This window comes from Leucoraja erinacea, chromosome 1, assembly GCF_028641065.1.
Source record: "Leucoraja erinacea ecotype New England chromosome 1, Leri_hhj_1, whole genome shotgun sequence".
NCBI classification, from domain to species: Eukaryota; Metazoa; Chordata; class Chondrichthyes; order Rajiformes; family Rajidae; genus Leucoraja; species Leucoraja erinaceus.
Window position 1 is genome coordinate 17,446,174 of NC_073377.1, and position 16,415 is coordinate 17,462,588.

The 16,415-nt window shown below is 45.3% G+C and overlaps 1 protein-coding gene across 2 annotated transcripts in view; it reads right to left on the reverse strand.

Moving 5' to 3' along the window:
- Window positions 1-1,180: 1,180 nt before the first annotated feature.
- smad7 (SMAD family member 7) overlaps window positions 1,181-16,415 on the reverse strand; it is a 42,700-nt gene continuing 27,465 nt past the window's right edge. For both annotated transcript variants that reach the window (XM_055659002.1, XM_055658930.1), the window contains exon 4: window positions 1,181-2,063. In XM_055659002.1, the coding sequence (XP_055514977.1) occupies window positions 1,525-2,063 (539 nt within the window). In that variant the 3' untranslated portion in view covers window positions 1,181-1,524. The remainder of the gene's footprint in view (window positions 2,064-16,415) is intronic.

Here is a 16,415-nt window from a genome sequence, read left to right on the forward strand (position 1 = left end):
TCTATCTGTCTGTGACGCCATTTTAAAGGAACTTGGTGTCAGTTCCCCCTACGGCAAGTTCAGTGACTTGTGTGTTCAGGGTGTGATGGAAAAGGCACGAATGTAAATTTTACGAGCGAGAATTGTGACCTGTGAGATATGTTTGTAGGCGGGCGAGAAATGTGAGTGATTTTCTCACAGGCTGGTGAAAAATATGATTCAGGTAATCCTGCTGCTATGTCCCAGCTGATGTGCTGCTGGATCATACAGACCAGGGTGGCTGCAACTTCTGTGCCATCGTAGCTGTTCACTGTGGGGATGGCAGCAAGATTACAACTGACATCAGCGCTTCAGAGAAAAACGTAAAATCATTTGACTTTGAAAAGAAAAACATTTGCATGAATAAAGTATGTGGGCATGTCCTCGTACTCTCTATCACACAGTGTGCTCATTTGAATGAGGTGCTGGAAGTTATAACCAACAAAAGGCATCACCTTAAAAAGAGTCACAAAACACAGGCTCCATGGAAGGATGCCAGAGGGATTTTTATGAGAAATATCCCAGGAACATTATGATGAGCGTTTGAAGACACTGGGCCAGTGCTCGCTGGTTTAGAAGGATGAGGGGGCACCTCATTGAAACTTACCGAATCGTGAAAGGCTTGGATAGAGTGCATATGAAGAGGGTGTTTCCATTAGAGGGAGAACCTAGCACCAGAGGCCATAGCCTCAGAATAGAATAATGTACCTTTAGCAAGATAAGGAGAAATGTCTTTAGTCAGAGGGTGGTGAATCTGTGGAATTCATTGCCACAAAAGGCTGTGGAGGCCAAGTCAATGGTTATTTTTAAGGTGGAGATTGACAGATTCTTGATTAATACGGGTGTCAGGGGTTATGGGGAGAAGGCAGGAGAATGGGGTTGAGAGGGAAAGAAAGATCAGCCATGACTGAATGGTGGAGTAGACTTGATGGGCCAAATGGCCTAATTCTGTTCCTAGAATTTATGAACATGAACAATATACAAACTATTTCAAGAGATTTGTTCACAAAACAGACTCTCGCCCTTCCCATTCCTTGTCAGAACGTCACAAACTAAATTGATGAGCAGGAATTATCTTCTGTGCACTTAATTACGAAATTGTAAATGCAGGCAAGGAAAGGTTTCTCTCCCATTGTTTCACCTGATAAAGATATCAAAATCATTTTTTTTTAAATCAGGTGTACAATTTTATTTTTCCACTTGAACATAAACTCCTCTATTTAAAAAAACATTCTTCTTGGTTTCAGCACCCATAAGAACACCAATTTGTGTTATTTAAATTTTGGCGTTTTTTCATCTTATTTGCATTTTTATTAAGCAAAGTGCATTTTTAATTATCCGGTTTACACATTGCACAATACATAAATAATGCTATAAAACGTCTTCGTATTTACAAGTAATATAATATATTTATATATAACATAAAATACACTTTTCTTTTATTAAATCTCATTACTTTTCATTGAAAGCATCTCTGATGAATCCGAGTCCTTTAATAACTCCACTCTATCGGTTATTGAGGAACACTTCCAGCCAGCAAGGACAGCTGGTTATGAATTGTCTCGTGTAGCATTGGCCCCAGCCTTTTACAAAACTAATTTGAATGCTGAACCCAGACCACGGCTCGTGTGTAAAATCATGATCGTTGGGTCTCTGCAAGGTGTAAGACTTCTCGTAGTCAAAAGCCTTGATGGAATAGCCCGGGAACACTTTGTGCACCAGCAACGTTCTGGAGTCCGGGTTGTCCAGTGTGACTGACTTGATGAAGATCGGGTAATTGCTGCGATTATAGACCCACACCCCGTCTGGTTCTTTGCTCAGTTGGATGCCATAGCCGATTTTGCTCCGGACCTTGGTCACCAGCTGGCTCTTGTTGTCCGAGTTTAACTGTCCCAGGCAGAAACCATTCCCGTGAGGTAGATCGTAGAAGATATCGAGGGAGGGTTCTTGGACAGTGTACAGACGCCCAACTCGTGTCCTCTCCTCCCAATATGCAACAACACACCAGTGCGACTGACTTCCCAGCTCCTGACTTATTTGGGATTCTGCAGAAGGAGGAAAAAAAAAATTAGTTTTTAATCATTGACCAACATCTTAAGAAGCCCTATGGATTTCCTATATATTTTCAGAATAAACACATCTTTGATATAAGTAGACAGAGTGAGATGGATGAGACTGGAAACTTCTCCCAGAACCAATGTCACACACAATACACAAATATTACACACCTCAAATAATTAATACACCTAAAGGCAAGATTTTGAAGAGCAGAATCTTCAATCATACCAAAAGCTTTCATTTCACATAATCAGCCCTGCTGAATGAATGCTCAAAGTTTTAAGTGGGCATACATAGTAAAATAATTGTCTACAACCATAATATCGATAGATTACTGGTGGCAGATATATTAATGCAGAAGCAGATGAAAAAAGTTCAAAATCTAAAATTAAACAATTTTATGTTTAACAAGATGATTCAATGCAGTTCATAATATCTACATGTACACTATGCCCCTGTCCCACTTTGGAAACCTGAACGGAAACCTTTGGAGACTTTGCGCCTCACCCAAGGTTTCCGTGTGGTTCCCGGAGGTTTTTGTCAGTCTCCCTACCTACTTCCACTACCTGCAACCTCCGGCAACCACCTGCAACCTCCGGGAACTGCACGGAAACCTTGGGTGAGGCGCAAAGTCTCCAGAGGTTTCCGTCCAGGTTTCCTAAGTGGGACAGGGGCATTATAACTCAGCAGGTCAAACATGGATAGGTGACTTTTCGGGTTGGGACCCTTCTTCAGATGCCACCTGTCCATGTTCTCCAGCGATTCTGCCTGACCCACTGAGTTACTCCAGCACTTTGCGTCTTTTTTTGTTGTTGTAAAAACCAGCACTTGCAGCTTCTTGTTTCTACGGTCTGATGTAGGGTCTATTTCTCTTTCCACTAATGCTGCCTGACCAGCCCAACTACTCCCCTACATTTTTCTGTTTTATTTCCGATTTCCAGCAGCTACAATTTTATTCAATTTTAAGTCAGAGGCATGATGGGAATATTCTGTATTTTCCTGCCTGCATTTATTTCATGTCTGGATGAGTGCAGCTTCAACAATTCTCATGAGACAAACATGTCACCATAGCCAATCTGAATATTCCTTCCCTTAGCCACTTGTGCAAGTGGCTGCAGAATCCAACACCAAGTTACTGCAACACCAGCTCTCAAGCCTGCGATGCCTACAACTGCGCTAGACATGGACAGCAGATGTATGACGGCATCAGCACCTCTAGTTTCCCTCTACGTCATGCAATGTTCTGGCAACGGGTGAGGCAGCATCTCTGGAGAATATGAATAGGTGACGTTTCAGGTCGGGATCCTATACGTTCTCCAGATACAACAGCAATCGGCATCATTTTTTTTATGCATCTGCAGTTGCTAGTTTTTACTTTTGCCTTATAAGCGGGTTACAATTCGCCTTTCTTTCAAAATTGCTGTAATTAAATCCTAGAACACCCAGTCCAACAGCACATGGGAGAACCTTCACCAGAAAGACTGCAGTGCGTAACTCATTACCACCTTCTCAATAATAAATATTGGCCATGACAGCAACCGCCTGATCCCGGAATAGGAGTAAATTAAAAGACATACAAGACACATAAATGCACAGAAACAAGACAGCAACAGGGAGACTTCAATGCTGAGAAATGCACACACACACAGAAATGCACACACAGAAATGCAAAAGCAGCACATCCTCTCCCTCCCACGGTCACAGATACAGAACCAGACACTCCAGGTGCCACGGATTTCCCCTGCCCAAGTGAGATATTCCATACTTCCATGCTGTGTTGCTCCTTGACTAATTCCCCCAGAGATCCCCCAGTCTGAAGAGTTCCAACCCAAAACATCTCCTATTCTTTTTCTCCAGAGATGCTGCTTAACCTGCTGAGTTACTCCAGCATTTTGTGCCCATCCTCAGCCCCAGAGAGCAGTTGTGCTCCCGCAACAGACCTGCCGTGCGCCTTCCCAAACACAGTGAACCTACCTGAGCATCTTCACAAGCACTGCCAGACAGTAGAGTACAATAATCACACGATGACTGCACACACGGTGGCGCGGCAGTATGGTTGCTGCCTTACAGCGCCAGACACCCGCGACGATTCTGACTATGGGTGCTGCCTGTATAGAGTATGTATGCTCTCCATGTGGCCGTGTGGGTTTTCTCTGGGAGCTCAAGTTTCCTCCCACACTACAAAGACGTACAGGTTTATAGGTAGGTAGGGGGGGGGTGGGTGTGTGTGTGTGATGCAATGCTAGTTGGTGCAGACTCGGTGGGCCAAAGCACCCGCTTCCGCGCTGTATCTCCAAACTAAAAGCAAGTTGGTTTATGTTGCATCACACCAGACTACACTATCTTGTTAATAAATTGGTATTAGTTTGCAATTCCAGATGAGGTTGAGATTTCTTTGTGTTTTTGTGAAGACTGAGCTTGTCAGAAAGCTCACTGTCGCTGAGGCAACAACACCCCTCTGACTATCTGAAATCGAGCCTGAGCTGCAAACGTCAAAACTGTGCACACATGAATGTTTTATAAACGGTTGGTTTATTTACAGTTGTGATTCGAGTTCGCTCTCTCTCTTTCTCTCTGTCTTTGATCAATTCCAAAAGCCCACAGCATTATCACTAATGATGTTTCCGTGTGTTTGATATTTGCCTCAGTCCTGCATAGTACAGCAGGTTGGTCGGCTCACTCACTATCCTCGAAGCCACATGGAGGGAGCATTGCGCCCTGGCTGGCCCCTTAAGTGCACCCTGTTACCCCTCCCCCACTCCTCACATTTTCCCTCCCCTTCGCAGTGCCCCTCGTAACCCTCTTCAGCTCAACTACATCCACATGAAATCCTGGCAGTGAACAAGCAGGGAAAAAAAAAAAGAGGAAGGGATCTGTGTCAAATTACTTCAAACTCCCCTTTGAAACACTCCATAAAACAAGCAGCAGAATCAAATCCGAGGAACGTGTTGTTCAATGGGGCTCCTTTCAACCCCGCTGCAGTTCTCCTTGTTGCTTCTCAGCGCACAAAACAGGAGTACGCTCATTGCCAAAGCGAAAGAAAAGGAAACCGAGAAGACAGGAATAACCGTAAGCACCAGAAAGGGTTTGCACTCCTGAGCTCTGACCATGCCCATCAGCCAAAATAGAGATTGCCACTTTGGTGCAGGTCGAATGAAAGATACTTTCTTATCCCATGTGACACGTCACAGTGAGATTCTTTGTTTTGCATACATAAGTATGCAAAGAGTCGCCATGTATAGTGCGGCGACAAAGTTACAAAGTATTCCATTTAGTCCCCAATGGTCCATCTTTACCCCCGCCCGTCCCCTCCATGCCAGGGCCCTCGCTGTTCTCTCAGTGCCCTCCCCCCCTCCCCATCGCCGGGTCCCCCTTTGTTCTCAGTGGAGCGTCTAGCACCCTCTGCCTCCAGCACCAACCGCGAGTCCGATTGGTGGCTGTGGTCCCTCTTTCATTTCTGCAGCTCACCAAACGCCCACCAACCTCACCACACCAGCAGTGCGATTCCTACTGATGTTCCCGTATTTACCATCCTTACACACTGGGCTCTGTTTGAACACACAGAACTCTGCTGCACGGCACAGCCACAAGTCCTTCCGCCCGCCATGTCTGTGCCGAACATGATGCCAAAATAAAATAACACCCTCTGTCCGCACGTGATTCATATCCCTTCATTCCATGCATAATCTTGCGCCTATCTAAAAGCCCCTTAAATGCCACCTTCAGGACTGCCTCCACCACCACCCTTGACAAGTGCCTTCCAGGCATGCATAAAAACATAGAAAATAGGTGCAAGAGTAGACAATTCAGCTCAGCTCATGGCCGATCATCTAGAATCAGTACCCCGTTCCTGTTTTTCCCCCATGGCCCTGGATTCTGTTGATCCCATCACCCTCAGTGTCACACATCTTCTTTAAACTTTGATCCTCTCAATTTAAACCCATGTCCTCTAATCTCTTGGCATCTCCATCCTGGGAAAATATTTCTGACTACCTTTGTTGCAGCCCTTAAAGAAGGGTCTCGATCCGAAACGTCACCCTTTCCTTCTCTCCAGAGATGTTGCCTGCCCCTCTAAAATACTCCAGCTTTTTGCGTCTATCTTCAACTATGAATTGGGCCATAACAATCATCCCCCTCCCAGATTACTCTTGCATCATGAGCATTAGCATCTACAGTCTCTGAGTTCCGTCTTCTGCAATAATGGCGCCTTGAACTCATTACAGAGAATACGGACTTGTAGATTGGTCCATCAACCCAAAACACCGCCTGTCCATGTGTAGTTAAGTTTAGTTAAAGCGCCGAAACATGCTCTTCGGCTCACCGACCAGCACCCGCCACAAATTAACACTACCCCCCTACGCACTAGGGACAATTTTACATTTACCCCAAGCCAATTAACATACAAACTTGTACGTCTTTAGTGTGTTGGAGGAAACCAAAGATCCTGGAGAAAACCCACGCAGGTAACAGGGAGAAGGTACAAATGCCATACTGACGGCACCCACTGTGAGGATCCAACTTGGGTCTCTGGTGCTGTGAGGCAGTAGGTCTCCTGCAGTGCCACTGTGCCCGCCCGTCACTATGTCCTCCAGAAATGCTGCCTGACCCGCTCAGTTACGTCAGCACTTTGTGCTTTTTGTTGTAAACCAGCATCACAGTTGCTTGTGTCTCCCTTCCACAGATGGGCGAGGGGATGCCTGAGCAGATAGGCAGTAAGTATGGCCAGGTCGAGCCCCTCCTGCTGCCATTTACGCTCGGCTTCTTTCTATGTGCTTCTGATTTCCAGCGGTAGGAGCGTGCCCAGTCACTGAACCTTAAACGGGAATCGCATTTGAGCCTGGGTGACGGGCATGGGAGTGCGGGGATGGACGGGAGCTCAAAGAAAGGAGCACAAATTTACTGCCTAAGGCCTGGATAATAATGGGCATAAAATCTTAAAAGAGACAGAGATATATATGCCTTTTGACGCTGGCCTCTGCAATAGGACACGGTTCGTGTCGGAAACCTAGGCAGGGGGAGGGGTGTTGCTTCAGGTTTGCATTTGCAAATGTAGTGTCAATAAAAGGACAGACTGGGCCACACAAAGGCACTTCTGCTTAGCTGGCTGCCCGAGCCCTGGTATTCACGGCAGTGACTAGGGCCTGAACAATAAAACAAGGGAAAGAAAGCCAGCCTGGCTCCTTTTGTCTGCAAGAGCCTGTCTCCAGTGAATGGGGCAGACAGCTGATTACTGCTTCCTGCTGACATTCTTTATCCATTGGCGTAAACTCTCCATCAGCCATGCAAATTACAGATCGCAACTCTGTCCGCAGGCAACTGCTGCACACACTTCACTCAAAGTAACTGAAGTCCTTAAAGGGAGGGTGTGGGACTTATAGTTCAAGACAATTTATTCCCAGACAGAGTGTAATTGGCTTCAGAGTCTTCATGTCCCATTTTTTTTTAATACTGCGGCATCATTTAGATGACTAGTTTATGCGGTTAAAGACTTAGGTATAAATTTAGTGAAGAGGACAACTATAATTTTCACACAAATATCATTTGTGCACTTAAATTATTGTTGCAAAGGATGACAATTATGCCCGGCAATTTAGCTAAAAAAGACTTCCGTTGCTGGATCTTCAGGGAGCCGAGCACAGCTTACTGAGTGTCAAGGATGGATAGGACACAGTGCTGGAGCAACTCAGCGGGTCAGGCAGCATCTCTTGAGAAAAAGGATGGGTGACATTTTGGGGAAGGAACCCTTCTTCAGACTTCATAGACTTTAGATACTTAGAAAATAGGAAACGGGCCCTTCAGCCCATCGAATCCGTGCCGACCAGCAATCCCCGCACACCAACACTATCCTACACACACACTAAGGACAATTTACAAATTTACCAAGCCAATTAGCCTACAAACCTGTACGTCCTTGGAGTGTGGGAGGGAACTGGAGCACCCAGAGGAAACCCACGCAGGTCACGGCGAGAACGTACAAACTCCGTACAGGCAGCAGCACCCACAGCCAGGATCGAACCCGCATCTCTTATGGCACCTAACTCTACTGCTGCGCCACTGTGAGTGTCGGATGGTCAGAGGCGTAAAGCACATTGGAGGGACGTTCCTCTTGCAGCAAGTTGTGGTGAGAGGGCCCGTGTTTCAATGGCACTCAGTCAGCGAGAGGTAGAGCAGGGTAACAGAGCCATGGGAGAAGTGAAGTGTAAACACATTTCCTTTATTACAGACTTGGTACAAAGCAAGTATTTGTCTGTAGCTATCAGCACTCTCATCATGGTTATTAACTCAGTCCTGTTATATAAAGGCTCTCAGACAAATACCTTCAGCCTCTTTGGCAAGGTGCTCCATTGTTCTTGAGAACTAAGGATTAAGAGCTATCTACAGTATATTCCTATATTAAGCGTGTGGACCTAAAACTTGCAGAGTTTCACTCACGGACAGCTCCACTCACAGGAGCATCTGTATGCCTGGTGCAATCACAAAACTCCAACGTTAATGCAGGCAATTAACTATTTATTTTAAATGGGCTAATGCCACCTCTAAAATGACAGGTAATCATCAACGACTGAGAAAGGGCGGGAGGTTGGGATTAAAAGCTTTGCCGCAGCCATCAAATTGGCAAAGGTGGTTAGACAGGCTGACTGTGAGGGCCAATTGTGAAAGATTTATAAGGACGGTAATTGTACTCGTTTCTTAAAAAAAAATTAAAAAAATTTAAACGTGCTAATTTTGCCCACATCACAACAGTTGCTGCATTCCTGAGTAGGTTGGTGTGTAAAGCACTCAAATGTGCCGTGGCTGTGAACAGGCCTTGTATTAAAGTTCACCTGGCTGTACATGTACATCATGGTGGCTCATTAAGGTTTGGTAGGGGTGAGGTCCAGTAAGGAGTTGGGGGTGGAGGGGGTGCAGTAGGATAGCAAATAAAAACAGTTGCACATAGTTTAAATGGGCCACAATATCATCACCCAGTCTTGCTGTCGGCACGTGGAAAAATATTTTTAATACCATTTTCCTGATTTAAAAAAGGTTTTACCATTAGAAAAAATCATATTCAGGCAAAGAGATGGGAGAAGCCTTTCTGCCAACCTTCATGACTGAAACCATTGATAACCCTCAAGCATGTGAAATATTAAGGGGGAGGAGCAATAATAATAAATAACCAACGTGCGATCTTGCTAAAACACCGTCTGCAGCCAAATTCTGCTCGGATCCATAAAGAGATGAGGTAATTGAAACAGAGCGAAGAAAGAAGCCATGTTGAAAAGGGAAAAGTCTGGTAATCATTTGAGTTCTGAACATGCGATCACTTCAGTGCTTGTTGGTTTTGACTGACTTACTATGTGAGCGTCTGCGCTGAATCCAGTTCAAGGCCTCTGGTAGACAGAACTAATCCCCTTACGGAATGTTAATCTGGAGCTAGTGAACTTGGGGGCATTCTTTTGTCCGCTCCCAGATACCTTCAGGAGGCCCCTTAATGACCTACGTAATGGAAGATGGTGTTAAACTGAATCCAACTGCCTTCCCTGCCCCCCACAAGCCAGAAAACCTCGGCATGCCAGTAAACAGCAGCCAAGCTTCACAGAGAAGGGTTTTAAGCCACAAACCACAGCCACCCCACCCCACCCAACCACCTACCCCTTCAGCTGAATGCTAATGATCCCACAACAAGCAATGGAGCTTCTATCAATATTTCAGCCAACATTACCTTCAGCCAAAAAAAAAAAGGACATGAAGTGCTGGAAGAACTCAGTAGGTCCAGACAGCATCCCTGGAGCACCTTTATACCTTTTTATACCTCCAGTTTCCCTCTCCCCTGAAACGCTCTGTCTGAAGAAGGGCCTCGACCCAAGTTGTCATTTGTCCCTTTTCACCGGAGATGCTGCCTGACCCACTGAAGTACTCCGACATTTTGTATCCATCTCTGGAGAACATGGATAGGTGACGTTACTGGTCGGGGCCCTTCTTCAGATCTTTAAGAACCCATCCCACTTGCCGATATTTTCGGCGACTGCCGGCATCATTGACTGACGAATCAGGTCACCGAAAAAGTCGCGGCGTGATGATGTATTGACGGATGGCGTTTCCTCAAGTGTCGCAACATTTTTTTTTGTCGCCGCTGGATTTTGAAATGTTCAAAATCTTTTGACGACCCTGATAAAGTCAAGTCAATGACGCCGGCAGTCGCTGATAAAATCACCAAGTGGATCAATTGCAACAGCTGCACTAGAACTGTGGTCACTCCACTAAAGCACGTTACAGACTGTAAAGTGTTGAGAAACACCCTGCAGTTATGAAAGGAACTTTGTCTATATGCAATACTTCACGTTAGAGAAATAATTCTAGAGCAACAAGATAAACCTTCCCCCCCTTTCATAATAACAAGAGAAACTGCATGTGCTTAGATTCTCAAACTTTCTGCAATGCCCACAGGCCAGTTGTTTATATGAATCAAATGTAGATCAATGCCCTTCGACCCATTATGCCCCATCAACCATGATGGCAAGTTAACAAATCCGGTCTGAATAAAAGTTTCAAACCATCGCCTATCCATCCACTCCATAGATGCTGCCTGGCCTGCTGTTACTCCAGCACTTGGTGCATTGCTCTGGATTGTGGCACCTGCAGTTCATTGTGCCTCTTTCCACTCCCCACCTGTTTTGGAACGGCACTTGTGGCCTGAATGGACGGTGATATTTCCATCCAAAGGACTTTTCTCGTAAACATTTTTTTTGCAGGGAAGTGCTTTCTAAGTCCACGCCTGGATGGGAACACGCTGTAACTGGCCTGTTTCCTTGCGGCCAGCGTGAAAATGAACGCATTATACACAGCCACAATAATTGCAGTGGGTTCTTTGGCCAAAGAAGAAATTCTCTACCATCCTCCTCTTCCCCTCCCCCACACCCACCCGTGCCCCCTCAATGTCTCTAACCAGCAGCCAACTATAAAAGCTGCACGTTTGTGTCCCCATGGCATTGGGAGGGGAAAAAACAACAGCAGCCGGCAGACTGGAGACAGAAAGCAGCCTGAAGAAGTTAATGATTACTTCTGTCTGGCTTCATAATCAAATCATTTCCATTCCCGATCACATGGCCCCCCCTTCCCTGACGCACCGTGCTCTGTGCGTAGGCACACACACGGCGAGGTTACAACTTGTGATATAAATCACTTGCCGCCTGCATGCATCTCCCACATCTTCAAAGACCTTTTTTAAAATATTCTTTAAGGTTTTCATTTGCAAGTCAATCAGCTGTCACACCCCCCCACCCCTCCCCGCACCACACACGCACTCACTCTCACTCACGGCTATTCCAGCCCGAATAGCGCACAGTGAAGTAGGAACAGACAACTGTCTGTACTGTACTGCACTGGGTGAAATGGAGGCTCAGCAGGTCAGTCTGAAGGACGGAGGCTTAGTCAGTGTGTTTTATTCCCCCTACAGTCTTGCTGGAGCCTCACTTATTGCCACTCAGTCATTATATCTATGACTCTCCAAAGATTCAAAGGCCAGGAGACGTAATTTATTAACATTAGAAATTTAGGACTAAACAGGAAGTTCAGTTGGAATCTATTTCAATTTCTGAAGTGACCTTGTGGATATTTTCAAATTTACTCAGTGGATGTATTCAATATATTTTTATCACAAAATGCAAATTAACTCAAATATGCAAGTTTAATTTTTTTTTTAACATCAGAACTGAGGGAACAAAAGACTTGGCATCTTATCACATCGCTCAGTACATTTCAAACCGTTTCTGAATACATTCTTTTAACTATCACTAAGTTCATAAGTTTTAGGAGCGGAATTAGGTCATTCGGCCCATCAAGTCTACTCATGGTTGATTTTCTTTCCCGCTCAACCCTATTCTCATTCCTTCTCCCCATAACCCATGACACCCTTACTAATCATTTATCTGTACGAAGGAACTACAGATGCTGGTTTAAACGAAAGATATAGACACAAAATGATGCAGTTTCTCAGCGGGACAGACGGCATCTCTGGAGAGAAGGAAAGGGTGACATTTCGAGTCGAGACATAGAAAACAGGTGCAGGAATAGACCATTCGACCATTTGAGCCAGCACCACAATTCAATATGATCATGGTAGATCATCCAGAATCAGTACCCCATTCCTGTTTTCTCCCCATATCCCTTGATTCCATTAACATCTAAGTGCTAGATCCAACTCTCTCATGCAAATATCTTCTTCAGACTGTCAATCTCCACCTAAAAAAAAAAAACCCCCCAATGACTTGGCCTCCACAGCCGACTGTGGCAATGAATTCCACAGATTAATCACCCTCTGGCTACACTGTTAATTCATATTACTGATCTCACCGTAGCTCGTTTGTGGCCTCTGCCCATTTCCCCAAGCCACCCACAAGGGCGTTACCGGCAAAGCTGAGATTTGAGTGACGGGCTGTGATTGCTAAGAATCTTAATGCAAACCTCTCCAGATCATGTCTGGATAAATATTGGGCAGGAGAACGAGAAAGCAATATTACGAATATCAGGTGTCTCCCTTTTGGCTGGCGAGACATGGTTTAAGTCCTGTTCTGCCTTCTCTTTGCACATATCTTTGAATTGAATCATTGATGCATCAGGGAGAGGCCAAGAATACAGTGAAATCTCATGGCCGTGGGTGTTCAGCGGACTGAAATGCAATGTTAAACAACATGTTGAGTGAGTCTAACCTTGCTCCTTACATCAAGTCCCTAACTGCACCACCCCATCTAACCCAGGTAATCAGTGGCTGTTACTCTTGAGTGTGTAGTTTGGGTCTCGAAATTTGAGGAAGGACATTCTTGCTATTGAGGGAATGCAGCGTAGGTTCACGAGGTTAATTCCCAGGATGGCAGGACTGTCATATGTTGATAGAATGGAGCGGCTGGGCTTGTATACTCTGGAATTTAGAAGGATGAGTGGGAATCTTATTGAAACATATAAGAGATTGGACACGCCAGAGGCAGGAAACATGTTCCCAGAGGCCACAGTTTAAGAATAAGGGGAATGCCACTTAGAACGGAGATGAGGAAAAACCTTTTCAACCAGAGAGTTGTGAACCTGTGTAATTCTCTGCCTCAGAAGGCAGTCGAGGCCAATTCTCTGGATGCTTTCAAGAGAGAGTTAGATAGAGCTCTTAAACATAGTTGAGTCCAAGGATATGGGGAGAAGGCAGTAACAGGGTACTGATTGTGGATGATCAGCCATGATCACATTGAATGGCGGTGCTGGCCCAAAGGGCCGAATGGCCTACTCCTGCACCTATTGTCTATTGTCATCAGTCTCCCCACCATTTCAGAATCTTTTGTTGCTTGAAAACCTTTCCGGTGGATGCTGGAATATAATTTTTCCCAGGCCATTGTTGAACTTCTACTTTGTCAAAAAAAAGTAAACTGTTGACAAAATTGGGAGGTTGAACAGAGTTAAGAATAAACATCAATTCACCACTATCACCCCCCCCCATAACTCACCCCACTAAGACTTCATTCACTCAACTTGATAAAATGCCAGTTGTTTCCCAGCTATTAACTCAAAGTAAACGATGTAATTAATAATAGCGGCACCCCACCCCACCCGACCTGCAACCAGCATATGGCACACTGGAGGAACACAATGCGTGACTCAGGCTGAGTGTCTTGGCTCCTCTGAAACCGGAACAGCATCAGCCTAGTAGGATGTTAGTATGTCAATGTAATCTAATTGAGGAAATGACAAAGAAACCTGAAAAGTATGCGTGTGTGAAACTGAGAGAGAAAAAAAAAGGGAGAGCAGATGAAGAATAGAGATGCGATTATGTAACGTGGTAGAGCTTGTACATACTAAAGGAGTTTTTGCAGGCAGAAAATTGGAATGGTGTCAAATGAGCCTGCTTAAATTGGCTGTTATAAGGACTAAATTATAAGGACTAAAGCATGTCAAAAACTGTCAGGAAAAGCCACATATGTGTTTTGATTATAGCATCTGGTAAAATAATTCAGAAAAGGGAAGGGCAGCAGCCCTGGATCAGAAGGACTTGTGATGATAAAATACATGAAGCTGAGGGAGCTTGCAAAGAGTGCAGTAACATGACAAAGCCAAGCAGAACCTCCAGCCCAGCCATGCACAGGCACCTTGTTGCTGCTACCTTCAGATGGGTACATTTGAATTGTTCCTCTCTCTTGTTAATTGTAAGATATGGTCCGTGGGAGGGGGGTGGATGGTAGATGCTCACTCCAGCATTTCAACCTACTGGTGCCAAAGGCTATACAGTGTGTGTAAGAAGGAACTGCAGATGCTGTACACAAAAAGCTGGAGTAACTCGTGGGATGGGGAACGTCTCTGGAGAGAAGGAATGGGTGACGTTTGGGCTCGAGACCCTTCTTCAGACCTGCTCCCTGTCCCAATGAGTTACTCAAGCATTTTGTGTCTATCATCACTATATAATAAGGAAAACTATTACAAGCTCACGCTTATCCCACGTCGACCAGCGACCCCCCCCACACTGGCACTATCCTATACACTAGGGACAATTTGCAATTCTTACCGAAGCCAATTAACCTACAAATCTGTACATCTTTGAAAACCCACGCAGTCATAGGGAGAACGTACAAACTCCGTACAGACAGCACCTGTAGTCAGGGTTGAACCCGGGTCTCTGGCGCTGTAAGGCAGCAGCTCTACTACTGCACCACCATGCCTTTGAAGAAATCACCATAGTTATGTAAGAAGCTCATGGGATGGGGGTGGCTTAAAATTGCCACTCGTCTCTTCAATTGCCCCCCAATTCTGCAAATTCAGGCCATTCCACGTGGCTGTAATGTCTCTTTCTAATTTCTACAGATGCATCACATCCGATGGGCTGGCCACAAATTGCACCTCACTAGTTGACTGCCGTGCCTAGCAATGCAAAGGATATTTGGTGAAAGCATTGAAAATTATTTGATAGCAATTCAAAGAAGTGACAGCGGCACGGTGGCGCAGCGGTATGTAGCGCCGGTGAACCGGGTTCGATCCCGACTACGGATGCTGCCTGTATGGAGTTTGTACGTTCCTCCAAGATCTTTGGTTTCCTCCCACACTCCAAAGACGTACAGGTTTGTAGGTTAATTGCCTTGGTATAAGTGTAATTTATCCCTAGTGCGTGTAGGATAGTGTCAATATGCGGGGATCGCTGGTCGGCGCGGACCCGGTGGGCCGAAGGGCCCATTTCCACGCTGCTTCTCTAAAATAAACTCAAATTAAAGGTATGTGGAAATTTTATTCACTTTGCTACAGATGCCACCATCTCTGGCCCAGCACATAACCCTCATAAACTGCCATCAACTGACATCAGTTTTCCTTTGGCTTTCCTGGGAGAATCCATATTTTCTTATTTAAACTAATCGTCTTTGTCCAACAAGTTGCAGCTTGCCGGCTTCAACAATCCTCCCTCACCCTTCAGTGCTCCTGTGCAAGCTGCCAGTCGAAACCTAGCTTCATGGTGACAATGAAGACTATGATTAAAGGCAGCTTTCTGGCTGCAATGTCTGGGTTTAATAAATTATTGATAACCAGCAAGCCCAAACCCAAAGTGAAGCACTTCAGGCAGGAACACATTACCTCTTATTACGGCTCCACGACAATCTGCTGCGGGAGGTGTTAACATTGACTGGTACGGCACGGAAACAGGCCCTTCTGCCCACAATGTCTGATGCCAAGACCGACTGCATGTAATCCATATCCTTCTATTCCCTGCATGTCCAAGCCCCAATCTGTAAGCCTCTTGAATGTCACTACAGTATCCGCTGGCACAAACTTGCCCCCGCACATCTCCTTTAAACTTAGTTCCTTTCACCTTAAAACTATACCCTCTAGCATCTGATATTTACACCCAGGAAAAAAAGATTCTGATTATGCCTCTCATGATTTTATAGACTTCTATCAGGGCTGCCCTCAACCTCTGTGGTTCCACAAAAAAACCCAATTCAAGTCTGTCCAATCTCTCCCTGTAACCAATGCCCTCGAATCCAAGCATCATTCTAGTAAAAGATAGAAGGGTCTAGACCCAAAACATCACCCATTTCTTCTCTCCAGATTCCGACGAAAGATCTCGACCCGAATTGTCACCCATTCCTTCTCTCCAGAGGTGCTGCCTGTCCCGCTGAGTTACTCCAGCATTTTGTGTCTAAATGTAAACCAGCATCTGCAGTTCCTTCAATGTAAACCAGCATCTGCAGTTCCTTCCTATTCCTGCACACATCATTCTAGTAAACCTCCTCTGCACCCTCTCCAATACCTCCACATCCTTACTATATTTGGGAAATTTCCCCTCAGATTTGCACACAGAAACAAGTGTTGTAACAATGTCATTGGACAATGGA